At 26.7% G+C, this 12,351-nt stretch overlaps 1 protein-coding gene across 1 annotated transcript; it reads right to left on the bottom strand.

Moving 5' to 3' along the window:
- Positions 1–263: 263 nt before the first annotated feature.
- Positions 264–2,617, bottom strand: LOC107413882 (probable protein phosphatase 2C 25). Its single transcript, XM_048470648.2, has 4 exons — positions 1,909–2,617; positions 1,123–1,461; positions 824–1,003; positions 264–720 (listed from the first exon to the last, which is right to left on the bottom strand). Exons 1-4 carry the CDS (start codon positions 2,443–2,445, stop codon positions 559–561), a joined length of 1,218 nt encoding a protein of 405 aa, XP_048326605.1. The 5' UTR covers positions 2,446–2,617; the 3' UTR covers positions 264–558.
- Positions 2,618–12,351: the final 9,734 nt, after the last annotated feature.

The raw sequence follows: 12,351 nt of genomic DNA, 5'->3' as shown, positions 1-12,351 counted from the left end.
AAAAGGTAAACAACGAATGAATGCTATGCTGGGTTGCAAAAAAGATTCTCGAACAAAGATATCCCAATACATATTCAACAATAGAATAAGCGACCAGTCAATTCCATTTACATTCAACTTCAAGCAGCCCTTTTATTGTTTTTTTTTCACGAACATAAACGTAATTTGTTCAACTTCAAAACTGAACAATGTAAGACAATGAATAGCTAGATAGGAAAATAATGGAATAATGCTTATGCAAGTGAAAAGGAGAGATTCAAAAATAAGGCTAAAATCTGACCATTTTACAGCAATTGGTTTTTCAATTACAAGTGTAACAAGTAGAGCCATAATTTGTTAGTCTCTGAGGTAAAACCTTGTGAAACATCTCAATCTCACTTTGAGCTTTCCACTGTGTAACAGAACATTAGCGAAGGAATTGTCTAGCTTCTAAAGCTGCAAGTTTCTTGAAAAAAAAAAAACACTTGCAGATGAAGCAAAACTCACTTTGTTTTCATATAATATTTTCTTCTTCTTCTTCTTCTTCTTCTTTTGTTTTTTAAACCCAGAACTGAATCATCAAACAAAATGACCTAATTGGATTATCATAACACTTATATCATCAGTGGACCCCCTTCTGAATGAGAGGTCAGCAAGTTGTTTGCAAGCTGAAAACGGATCTGGCTTATCTACATCCACGCATAGAGGGCGAACTAAATCTACTGCCTCTTGATTGCTAACCTGTAATGAAAAAAGAAATCCATTCAGTTTCTAGAAAAAAAATCATCTTCAATATAGAATTGCACCAAAAGAAATCATCAAAAATCAGATTCTTAGTCATTACCTTGTCCCAAAGACCATCCGAGCCTAAGATCAAGAACTCGCAATCAGGCTTAATTCTTAAGATTTTGGTCTCTGGTTCAGCTATCACCCATTCTTTAAGATGTCGATCTCCGATTCCTCTTGACACAGCTAGAGATCCTTGGATTCGCCAAACACCATGGCAATAATCCACATACCCACCCTGCAAAAGCATATTGCAAAAACCAATCAATTCATGGTCTTTCACTTCAAACTCAATCTTTCACGAACATAATGACATTGCTAAATATTGAAATCTACCCCCATTAGGTGAATGCTTACCAGGGCTTCAATTCTGTCCTTCTCATCTTTTCTTGAAGGCCTGTGATCTGATGTAAGGGCCTCAGCAGCTCCTCCTCGGCTGATGACTGCACGACAGTCGCCGGCGTTCGAGACCACTAGATTATGGTTTTGAATCAATGCAGTGACACAGCATGCACCACCGCTGACACCCTCTTTTAAAAAATGAGCATCCGTGGTCATATAGCCATCTTTGATAGCTTCTTCAATTCTCTCTTCACTTCCTTTTGTCAACTGATCCTTTATGTTCTTATGCATGTTATTGGCAGCAAATTCAGCAGCTATCGGCCCGCCGTGCCCATCAAAAACACCGAAAAATGCCTGTATTGCATAACATATTTTCAGATTCTAGATACAAGCGGATAGTCAAATTAACATGGAATTACAAATCTTTCAGAGCAACCAAAATGGCAAAATGCTAACTTTCTTGTTGTTCTTGTTTCCCTCTATATTGCTGAAGAAACATATATCAAAATTCACTATGAGTTGGACATGTTAAATAAACCCAAATTCCTCCAGTTTATGACAAGTCGTTTCGATATATAAATTTATCACCCTGTTTTTTTTCTCTTAAGATCAATTCCTAAATACATGAAGGTTATTTTAATCCAATTTAAGTTTTTTAGACCTTGAGAAATCAAGACCTGTTTGTCCATTATACAAACACGTTGCGTGCATAAGGTGGCTAAATACTTGCATTCGAATTTTTATTCAAAAAAAGTGAAAGAAAATTTCAGAAAAAAAGGGAAAAAATAAAAATAAACATACCTGTGTAGACTCTGCTTGAAGATCAACAAAGGCAGAGTACCGATCCTCAATAGCACCTCTCCTTCCTCTTTTACAATAAACCGAGTATCCGTCCCCTTCAACTTCCATGAAGTCCACTCTCTCTACACACTTAGGCGAATCAATCTTAAAACTCAACGACGAAGAAATCGGGATATCAATCCTCGCGGGCCTTTTCCTCTTCAGGACTGCACTCGACCCGGAACCCAAACCCATATCCAAAGGATCGATCTTGGAATTGCTGTTGTTGTTTAACGCTGTAATTTGTCTCTGAAACCGAGACGTTAACGGCGACATCGATGATTGTAAAGGCGATGATGGTGATGATGATGTTTTTGCCGATGAAGAAGAAGAAGAAGAAGAAGAAGATGATCGAGCAGTGGTTCGTGAAGAGCCATGGACATGGATTCTAGGAGAAGAGCAAGACGGAGACGAAGAAGAAGAAGCAGCTGGAGATTTGTAAAAGATTGACGACGGTGAAAATATCGGAGAATTTGGCACTGCAACTGCGCAAGGCATTTTCTAACTTTATTAATCTCTCTTTCTCTCTCTCTTTCTTTTCTATTCTCTCTGTATTAGAATTAACACAGCCTTCATTAAGGTTTTACTCTCCGTATATATTGGAACTGAATATTTTAAAACGACGTCGTTGGTGTTCCGACGATTTGACTGGTTTTTGACTACTTCCATGTCCGGGTTCTGGTAGTTAATCTCTCTTCTTTTTTTTTTTTTAATTGAATTCTTGATAGTTCACGCGCTTTTTGTCTAACGTGACAGGTCATTCACTCATTTTCTACACAGCTTGTTAACCACGCGCTTTAATACATGGGTTCATGCTTAAAACAAAAATCCTGAAGATTTACTAAATCAATAAACACGAAAAGTCCGAAAAGAAAGTATTGCCGTCTGGGCGGTGGTTTTTTATGACTCACTCAAAAAAAAAAAAAAAAAAAAAACTTGTTCAACGGTCAAACACGTTAAATTTGGTCTGGCGCTTTAGTCATAAGTCTCGTGCTTGGCTGGTTCTATTTTCGTCGTCTCTTTTCTTTATCAAATTCACGATTTCCATTCTCATCCTTTTTTTTTTTTTTATATTAAATTAATTTCCTATAAAAATTACTTTTATTATAATATTTTCATAAAATATATTGCGTGACAGATGGTATGTTCTGGTTGGTTCTCGTCGGTGGTCAGACTTCCCTATTTCTTTTTGCTTTCACACAGCTATGAGCTAACTGTACCATTAAGAGTTGACGTGTGGCATGTGCCGATTATGTTAGTTTACCTTCGGCTATTTATTTAATTTTTATTTGTTTTCTCTTTTACTCTTGCACACTAAGAATATGCAGACTGTATTTAGAGCATTAAGATTGTAAATTAGCTTCAAACCAATATATATATATATTTATTAAACAACAAGATTTTATTTAAATAATTAGTCAGTTCTAATTTATTGTTAATGTTGATGTATGGATATCTACTATTATCTGGGATTAGTTTTCTGCTCTTTATTATGTATACATATTATAAAATTAGAAGAAGAAAAAAAGAAAAAGAAAAAGTGTCCCATTTGTATCACGTTCCGGTACTTTTTTCAAAGTTTTTTTGTTTTGTTTTTTTTTTTCTTCTTTCTTGTTTTATTAAAAAAAAAATCACGTGTTTCAATTTAAAGCATAGAAATTTATAATTACTATCTACTAAATTCCAATTTAAAATAAAATTAGTTTATTTAAAGGATACCTCATTATTTGTAAACATTAAATGTAAATCCAAATAATTTCTTATTTCTTTCAATTTATGTGCTTTGGTTTAATAATCATAAGATGAAAACATAAATTTTCATTAACCGAAAAACATGAAAAGAAAATGACAAGCATATGTTGTTTTTCAGTTTGAAATTACTTGATGAGGTTCTATTGATTTAGGATTTTTAATGGATTTTTAAAAAGTTAAAACACTTTAAAAGAATGTTTGGTATTTTTTAAAATACCAAACAATTTGGATGTTCATAGATATTGGGAACGTGTCATTCTAATTTTGATTTAAGAAAGAAAAAGAAATAGAGAAGTAAAAATAATAAAAATTGCACAAAAATAAATTTGACAAAATTAGAAAACTATACTAATTTGTAGAAAACAACAAAATTATGAGTGCGAAAAAGAGCTTTGGAATGGTCTTAAATGCCGTTGTAATAAAAGGATTTTGAATATACTAAACTAAAATAGAGACAACAGATTGGTAAATTAAAAATGAAAATAACTTTTTTAGAAAGAAAACAAATATGGCAAAAATTAAAATTAAGGCAGGAACATTATAGAAATAGTTGTGTATTGATTGATTGGGAGTTGAGAGATTTTTCATTCCTTCTTATATGTTGTCCTTTTATAGTTTGAAATTCCAAGTCTTAGAATGACAATTCTTTGATGGAGGCAAATTTTGCTTCAATTGATCAAATCCCTAAAATAACTATAATCTTCCACCAAAAGCATTATTTTCTTTTTGTTTAAATCAATATGAAAAATGACTAAGCATGGTCATGAATCAGATTGATTTCCTAATCAAATATTTCAAGAATGAATATCTATCCTTATTTAGGCAAGGTATCAAATATCAATTTTTTTTCGAAATTTTTATTTTTTTAAAGGATTGAAAAAAAAAAATTTAGGTTCTAAATAAAAATAGGTAGAATTCCATAACATCGTTTGAAATTTTTGAAATTTTGTCAAAATTTTTTTGAAAATTTCTATCAAAATACCCATATCAAATCCTGAACAATTTGATTAAAAAAATCTATAATATCTATTCAAATTTTAGAAATTTCCATATAAAATTTTGAAATTGCTATGGAAATTTTGGAAATATATTGGAATTTTTAAATTTTTTTTTAATAAAAAGTTAAAAAATATTATTTATGTTTAGTAAATTTTTTATCAAATTAACTTTAGTGATAGTTTTTTACTAAATTCAATAACCTTTATAGATTTTATTTATTGATAATATATATATATATATATACTTGCTATATATTTTGTATAAAATGGATTTATTAGAATCCTACAACTATAAGTTAATAATTGATTATATAAAAATAAAAAATAATAATATGAAGATACAATATCATGTAGAATCGGTATTGATAGCATTTAAATTAATAACACTAAGCAAATAAAAATAAAAAATGATAGAATATATTATACTAAACATGAAAGACAACTATATTTAATACAAGATCTTTATGATTAATATATTAATAATTACATGAAAAATTATTAAAAAGATACATCTTTTAAAAATTATTTTTAACATTTCACATATCAAAATGAAAATGAAAAAGAGACCAATAATTTTCAATTAATTAGGAGTTCTATGAGTATTGAGATGATATTTATGAAATATAATATAATTGTAATAATTATTTTATCTTAATTAATAAATAATTTTATCAAATATTTATTTTTTTTTATTTTTTTATCAATAATAATTTATTTATGATCGTTACCATTTATTATAAATTAAATTAATTAAAAAAATATATAAAATTTATTCAATATTTTTGTAATTTTTATAATCAATTTGATAATTGATTGATTAAATAAGTTAATACTAAAATGCTAAAGTTTTAATGAAAAATTTTATTTTTTTAATTAAATTTCATCATTGTTTGTAAATTTTTATTTATGTTTTCATAGAAATTTTCATATTTTCACTAATACTAAAATTTTAAACTTTGTAAATTTCCATATTTTCACCGATATTGAAATTTTACACTTTGTATTCAGGCTTATTAATTATTCCTAAAATAAAAACCAACTTCAATCAAGTTAATTTAATTTCTCAATAAATCTCCACATTTGTTATTATTATTTAATTATTAATAATAATAATAATAAATTTGGAAAAATAGATGATCCAAACAAAGGAATTCATAAATTGTTATAGATCATTTCCATACACTCCACATAGATTTTATAAGAAGTCTATATGGAGTTTAATGGATTTTGTAGGACTAGGACATTTATCATAGATTTTAAAAAAATTTCATGAAATTTCAAAATTTTTCAAAATTTTTCATGTGTCCAATTTATTTTAAATAGAGAGAAAAAAAAAAAGAAAAAAAAAAGAAAAATAAGTCTAATAACAATATAACATAGTAAGTCACATAACGGATAGCAAACTCATATGCAGTGAATCATAACACCCTATAAAATCTTAAATAGTATAATTCAATTGGATTTATTAAGAATGGTAAATGCAATATTTTAAATTAACAAATAATAAAAACCTTACTTTAAACTGATCATATTCACACAAAACACCACAAATAAACCAATTTTCCAACGCAATTCTAGATACATAAACCCACTTCATCAAGTCTTTTAGCATTACAAGGCAATTTTTATTATAGACAAGTAATCAAGTTGGCTCAGCTATTATATACCTCATATTTAAACATATGAAATCATATATTTGAAATACATCCCTCCACTTTAAATTGAGATTTATTGTAACAATAATAATTCAATAATACTATAGATATCAAAATATTTATCAAATTAATTTATTAAATTATACACACTAAAATATTATTGGTTTACATGTTCATATAAATTAAATATAAAAAAATAAACTCATAAACAAATAAATAATTTTAAAAAATAAATAAATTAAATGTTATCACATCATCTACTATATTATTTAAAAAATAAATTTGATATATATTTTAATAAGTTTAAATAATAAAATATAAAAAAAAACAATTTCTATTATCATATAATTTGGTTTTAACATTCTGAAATAACTTATCAATTGGACTTCATGTCAAAATTATGAACAGTGCCTATGCGTTTATGAAGTATGAAATAATTCACAAAATACCAATAAAGTCCTTAACAAAATCGTCCACTGAGAGGAAATGCTAACTAAAGTAGTCAAAATCAATATTTTAAAAGGCGAAAACTTAAAACGAGACTTAAATCCACGAGCGTCGGGCCGTAAGCTTTTTAGGATTTAAATTTTAATATTAAAAAATTAGATATATATTTAAATTGATATGTAATTAAAGATAAAAAATATAAATAATTTTTAACCTACAAAATAAACAAATTAAAATATACATAAATTACATAAAATTAATATATTAAAAACAAATATTCAATAAACATGCACTTCTAATTTATAAATAGTAATTTATAAGTGTAGTAAGATAAGTTTTCTAAAAAAAAAAAAAAAAAATAGATTTAACTATATTTGTGAATCATATGCCTCACTATTCAATGCATAAAAATATGTATTTTTATGCATAGGGCGTATGTTCCATCTTTAAAGCGTATTTAAAAAAACTTAATTAAAACGTGTGCCTCAGGAAATAGTGTACCAAATTTTGAGCTCACGGTGAGCCCCCTACATAGCCCGGGGTGAGTCTTTTAAAACACAGGTCAAAATAATCAAATGCCACATTTTAAGGTTCTCATTCTTCCATATCTGATACTAAATACACAAATGGATTTAACATAACAAGATCAATTATTCAAATTGTTCAAATAGTTTCACAATTAGAAAGCGCAATCGCTTATAGGTTTAGCCCAATGGTTAAGAATACACTTTCAGATCCAATGTTCAAATTTTGATTGGGTAAAAATCCCCAAAAAATATTCACTAACTTTTTTTAACCCATTTAAACTACCGAGGAAGAGAAGTAAGAGTATGGACAGTGTAATAATTATAGGCTTAGCCCGGTAGTTAAAGAATACACATTCGGATCCAAGTTTCAAATTTTAATTGGGTAAAAATCCCCAATGAAATGTCCACTAACTTTTTGTAACTCATTTAAACTATTGGGGAAGAGAAGTGAGAGTATTGAAGGCGTAATTATTCATAGGCTTTGCCCAGTAATTGAAAATACACTTTCAGATCAAAGGTTTAAATTTTGATTGGATAAAAACCCCAATGAATACATTAACTTTTTTTAATCCATTAAACTACTAGGAAAAAGAAGTGAGTGTAATCATACAAGATATCAAATTTGTACGTCACGCTAGCCAATCATAGTAATATTGGCAAACTGTGATTAGGTGACTATTTGAGAGTTTTTTTTGGGGTCAAAAGGTATACTTGAAAGATAATTTTTTTTTTTATTAAATAAAGGTGTTCGGCAAAAATCAACAAGTATTTGTTGACAAAAAAATAATTTTTTTAAGTTGTTTTAGAAAAATTTAAATTATATGTTTTTTTTAGAATTTTTTTTTAACTTATATGGAAATTTAATGAGCATTTAATACAGCTATTTTAGCTTATATAAAAACTCATTAAGCATTTAATACAATTTTTTGAAAAAGAATTATTATTAACTTTTTAATAATAGTTCTTTTTTAAAAAAATCTATTATACAAAATTTTACAAATTAAAACTCTATTTTCATCAGCTATATTAAATGAATCCTAATTTGCTGACAAAATTTATTTTAGGTTGTGGTTCTACTCTTTTGCTAGGGTTTACATGCGTAGACATATAATGGTATCACTTTTATTGTTATTACTATTTTTATTCTGGCAATCTAGGTTTTTTTTTTTTTTTTTTTTTTTTTTTTTTTTTTTTTTTCAATCTTTATTAGATTCTAGGGTTTTGGTGAGTGCTTTATACATATAACTTTTGAACCTATGACCTTTTGCCCCTCCAAATTACATGATTATTCATATAGTAGCACATATTCTTTTTTTTTTTTTTTTTATTGGCTGTGAAATTGTTTCTTCATGGGTCAGAAGGTTGAAATATTCAACTTTAAAAACAATATAAAACCATCAAAAGAAAAAAAGAAAGAAAATATTGAATTTTTCTATGATGCATATTAAATATGTACCACAATTTGAGCGTTTGACATCAGACAATTTATTATCCGACGTTAGACACACAAATTATGCCAAATTATGGTATATATCTGATATAGACCATAGCATAACTGTATATTTATATATATATATATATATTGAGCTTTATTTATCAAACTGGCATGGTACCTTGCCTCCAAGATTTAAAAAAAAAAAAATGATTATTTTATTCAATTTTTCACTAAATAATTCCATATATTAAAGCAAATTTGATGTAGTATGGTATAATCAAGTTGACGTTGTGTGATAATCGCTCAAACGAAATCGATTGGAAATCTCCCAATTTCAATTGTATATTCCCCTAATCTATAGGAAACAAGCAAATAAACAAAAGAAAAAGTATATAGGTGTGGAGTGAAATCTTTGCAATGAAGGTTGATTTGAGATAGTTTATAATATTTATATTTTTTGGAGGAGGAAAAATCCTATGATCTTGGGACCACCTACTCATATAAAGACCTTTTATTAAAATTTCGACAATTGGCAGGTATGATTTTTAAATTGTCAAATCAATTTGCCCTCAAACACGATTTAAAGGAGTGAAAGAGAGAGAATATGTAGATATTTGGCACCAAACTTACTTAAAATTTCCCACCAAACTTGCAACCAAAAAATGAAAAAAAAAAAAAAGAGCGTTAAATTGGGGGAGAATTATTTTTGGAGATTTCACATATGCTTTGATCGTGTTGAATATATTTCTATAAAAATGCTCTCAAATACTGGAATCCGATTACACTAGTTACTGTGAAGTGGAAGAATATAAGTCACAAAGCCCAAATTGGTAATTAAGATATAAATTATACAATCACTATCTCTTAAATATAATGTATATCTATGTATGTATATCCATATAGCTTTTTTTTTTTTTTTTTTGAAAAAAAAAAAAAACAAAGTCCATATGATGATTTAGTCCTCTATCTCGCAAACCAATTATACCTCACTTTAGAGATTCGGGATCAAAGGATCCATCAACCAAAAAACTATACTTCACCAAGAAATCATTCTACAAGATTTTTTTTTAAAAATATTTTTTTTGTTTTTACACACAAAACAATTGTAATGGCGTTTCAAGGGCTATAGTTTTCCCTCTGTAAATAAGGAAACAATTTTTTCCCAATGTAATGTTTTGATTTTTTTTTTCCGTTTTTGTCATTTAAATTTTTTTCCCATTAGTTCTTTCTCCGATTAATGCTTTTTTTTTTTTTTGGGATAAATGTACTTAAGCATCTTTTACAATCACAAATGTTTGAATTGAATCTTTTTAAATTAATTGTAATATACTGACACCCCATGTTTTTAAAATCATTTCAAATTGGTCCAATTGAGATTAATTTTAATACATTCCATTAATTTGGGATCACTTGTGCCTCATGTTATGCCCAAAAATAATTTTTTATTTTTATTTTTAAATTTCATTTGTTTATTTTGTAGGAGTAAAAAAAAAAAATGCACTTTAGTATTTTTTTAAATCATTGAATTTCATTTTGGGTCTCTAAAATCAATTTTCTCTAATTGATAAAAAAATATTAGATGTTTAACAAAATCTAAGAGCTCGAAAAAAATTAAATGTTAAAAAAAATTTTGAGAACAGGATAGAAATACCAAATAGTAAAAATTTTTTTGACAACTTTAAAAGATATCAGATGTTAAAAAAATCTGAGAGCCCAAAAAAATCAGATGGTAAAAAAAAATTTGAAAGTATGATAAAAAAATATCAGATATTCAAAAAAACTTCAAGAGTTTGATAAAAGTATCAGATGTTTAAACAATTTTGAAAGCCAAAAAATTACTAGCTTATTAAAAAAAATCTGAAAGTTCAAAAGGAATACCAAATATTAAAAAAAAAAAATCCCAAGAACCCAAGAAAAAAAAATACTAGATATTAAAAAACAATTAAGAGTCTGAAAAAAATATGGTAAAAAAATACTGAACATATAATACTTTTATCAGGCTTTCAGAAATTTTTTTTTTTTGAATATCTAATATTTTTTATCATGCTTTTAAAATTTTTTACCATTTATTATTTTTTTGGCTGTTAGATTTTTTTGAGCATCTAATATCTTTTGCGAGGTTGTTAAAATTTTTTTACTATCTGATATTTCTATTGTATTCTCAAAATTTTTTTAGCACCAAATTTGTTTCGAGCTTTTGAATTTTGTTAAACATTTAATATTTTTTTAATCAATATGAGAAAATTGATTTTAGTGACTTCCAAAATGAAACTCAGTGATTTAATAAGGTACTAAAATGCATTTTTTTACTCCTACAAAATAAACGAATGAAATTTTAAAATAATTAAAAATTATTTTTGGGGTCACCTGAAATGTATGTGACCCCCAAATTAACGGAATCTATAAAATTAATTTTAATTGGACCAATTTAAAACAATTTTAAAAACATAAAATATCAGTATGTAACAATGATTTTAGAAAACCCAATTTAAATATTTGTGATTATATAGGATATTGAAATGCATTTATCTTTTTTTTTTTTTTCCCCAATTTTGCTACATAAAAATTCCTCTTTGTTAATTTATTTTCCCAATTTAATCTTTTAATTCTTTATCTTCCCCCATTTTTGCCATACAAAAATATTTTTTTTCCAATTAATATTTTGTCTTTTTTTTTTTTTTTTTCTTTGGGACTTCTCGTAGTACTATGTTAGAAAGAAAGCTAAAGACATGATTTTAAAAATTTGAAAATCTTGTCAGCCACGTGTCAAAATTGTGATAAATGGTCCCTGTAGAGGTAGCTGGTTCTAGAACCATGGGATTTTTCTCCTATTTAGAGTATTGGAATGTACTTGTCTAGTATTAAAGCATTTCTAATTACTTTATTTATTGTCAATCTTTTTTTTGCCATATAAGAAAAAGAGACAACTGTTAAAAAAAAATCTTCAATGGGTCTATTTTGATGCCCTGTTAAACTAATATGGTAAGAAAAAAATAGATACTATTTAGGTGATTCACTACTTTTTAATAGGGTGTTTGGTAAAAGGAAAAATAATGAAGGAAATTGATTCCCAAGAATCCGTGTTCTTGGTACTCAATTTCTTGAGAATGAATTTTTTTGGAATTTTTTTAAATATTTGATTAATTATAAAAAAAAAATAGGACTTACAAGTAATTAAATAAATTTATAAATTAAAATTAAAACATAAAATTATATTTAGAAAAATATGTCAAATCAGTTTCTCAAGAAATTTTAAAATGACATATCTTTAGTAGGATCCACTTTTCCTTTCGGTTTCCCATATTATGAGATTTATTTTTCACTGAGACCCACAAATTCATTCTCTTAAAAATTATCCAAACAAGAGAAAATTTTAATTTCCTAAGATATTTTAGATTTCCACTAACTCTCCCACTATCCAAACACCCCATAAGAATATATAAGATATTGTGAAGTTTTCCAAAAAATAAATTTTTTTTTTAAAAAAAAAGTCAATTTTTGTTAAAAAGGAAAAAAATTTAATAAAATATATGTAATTAATAAATAGCTTTCTGCACATTATAGTGAAAAATAATTTTAATTTTGTCTCT

Source organism: Ziziphus jujuba, chromosome 8 (genome assembly GCF_031755915.1).
Source record: "Ziziphus jujuba cultivar Dongzao chromosome 8, ASM3175591v1".
Classification (NCBI taxonomy): domain Eukaryota; kingdom Viridiplantae; phylum Streptophyta; class Magnoliopsida; order Rosales; family Rhamnaceae; genus Ziziphus; species Ziziphus jujuba.
Note: the sequence above shows the minus strand (reverse complement) of the source record. Positions and strands in the feature narration are given on the sequence as shown.

Bases quoted from the DNA above. Each gene is read 5' to 3' on its own strand.
- LOC107413882 (XM_048470648.2), bottom strand. From the start codon at position 2,445: ATGCCTTGCGCAGTTGCAGTGCCAAATTCTCCGATATTTTCACCGTCG. The intron at 1,004-1,122 runs GTAAGCATTCAC...ATGCTTTTGCAG, and splicing joins AGGACAGAATTGAAGCCCTG to GGTGGGTATGTGGATTATTG. The intron at 721-823 runs GTAATGACTAAG...TTTTCATTACAG, and splicing joins CGGATGGTCTTTGGGACAAG to GTTAGCAATCAAGAGGCAGT.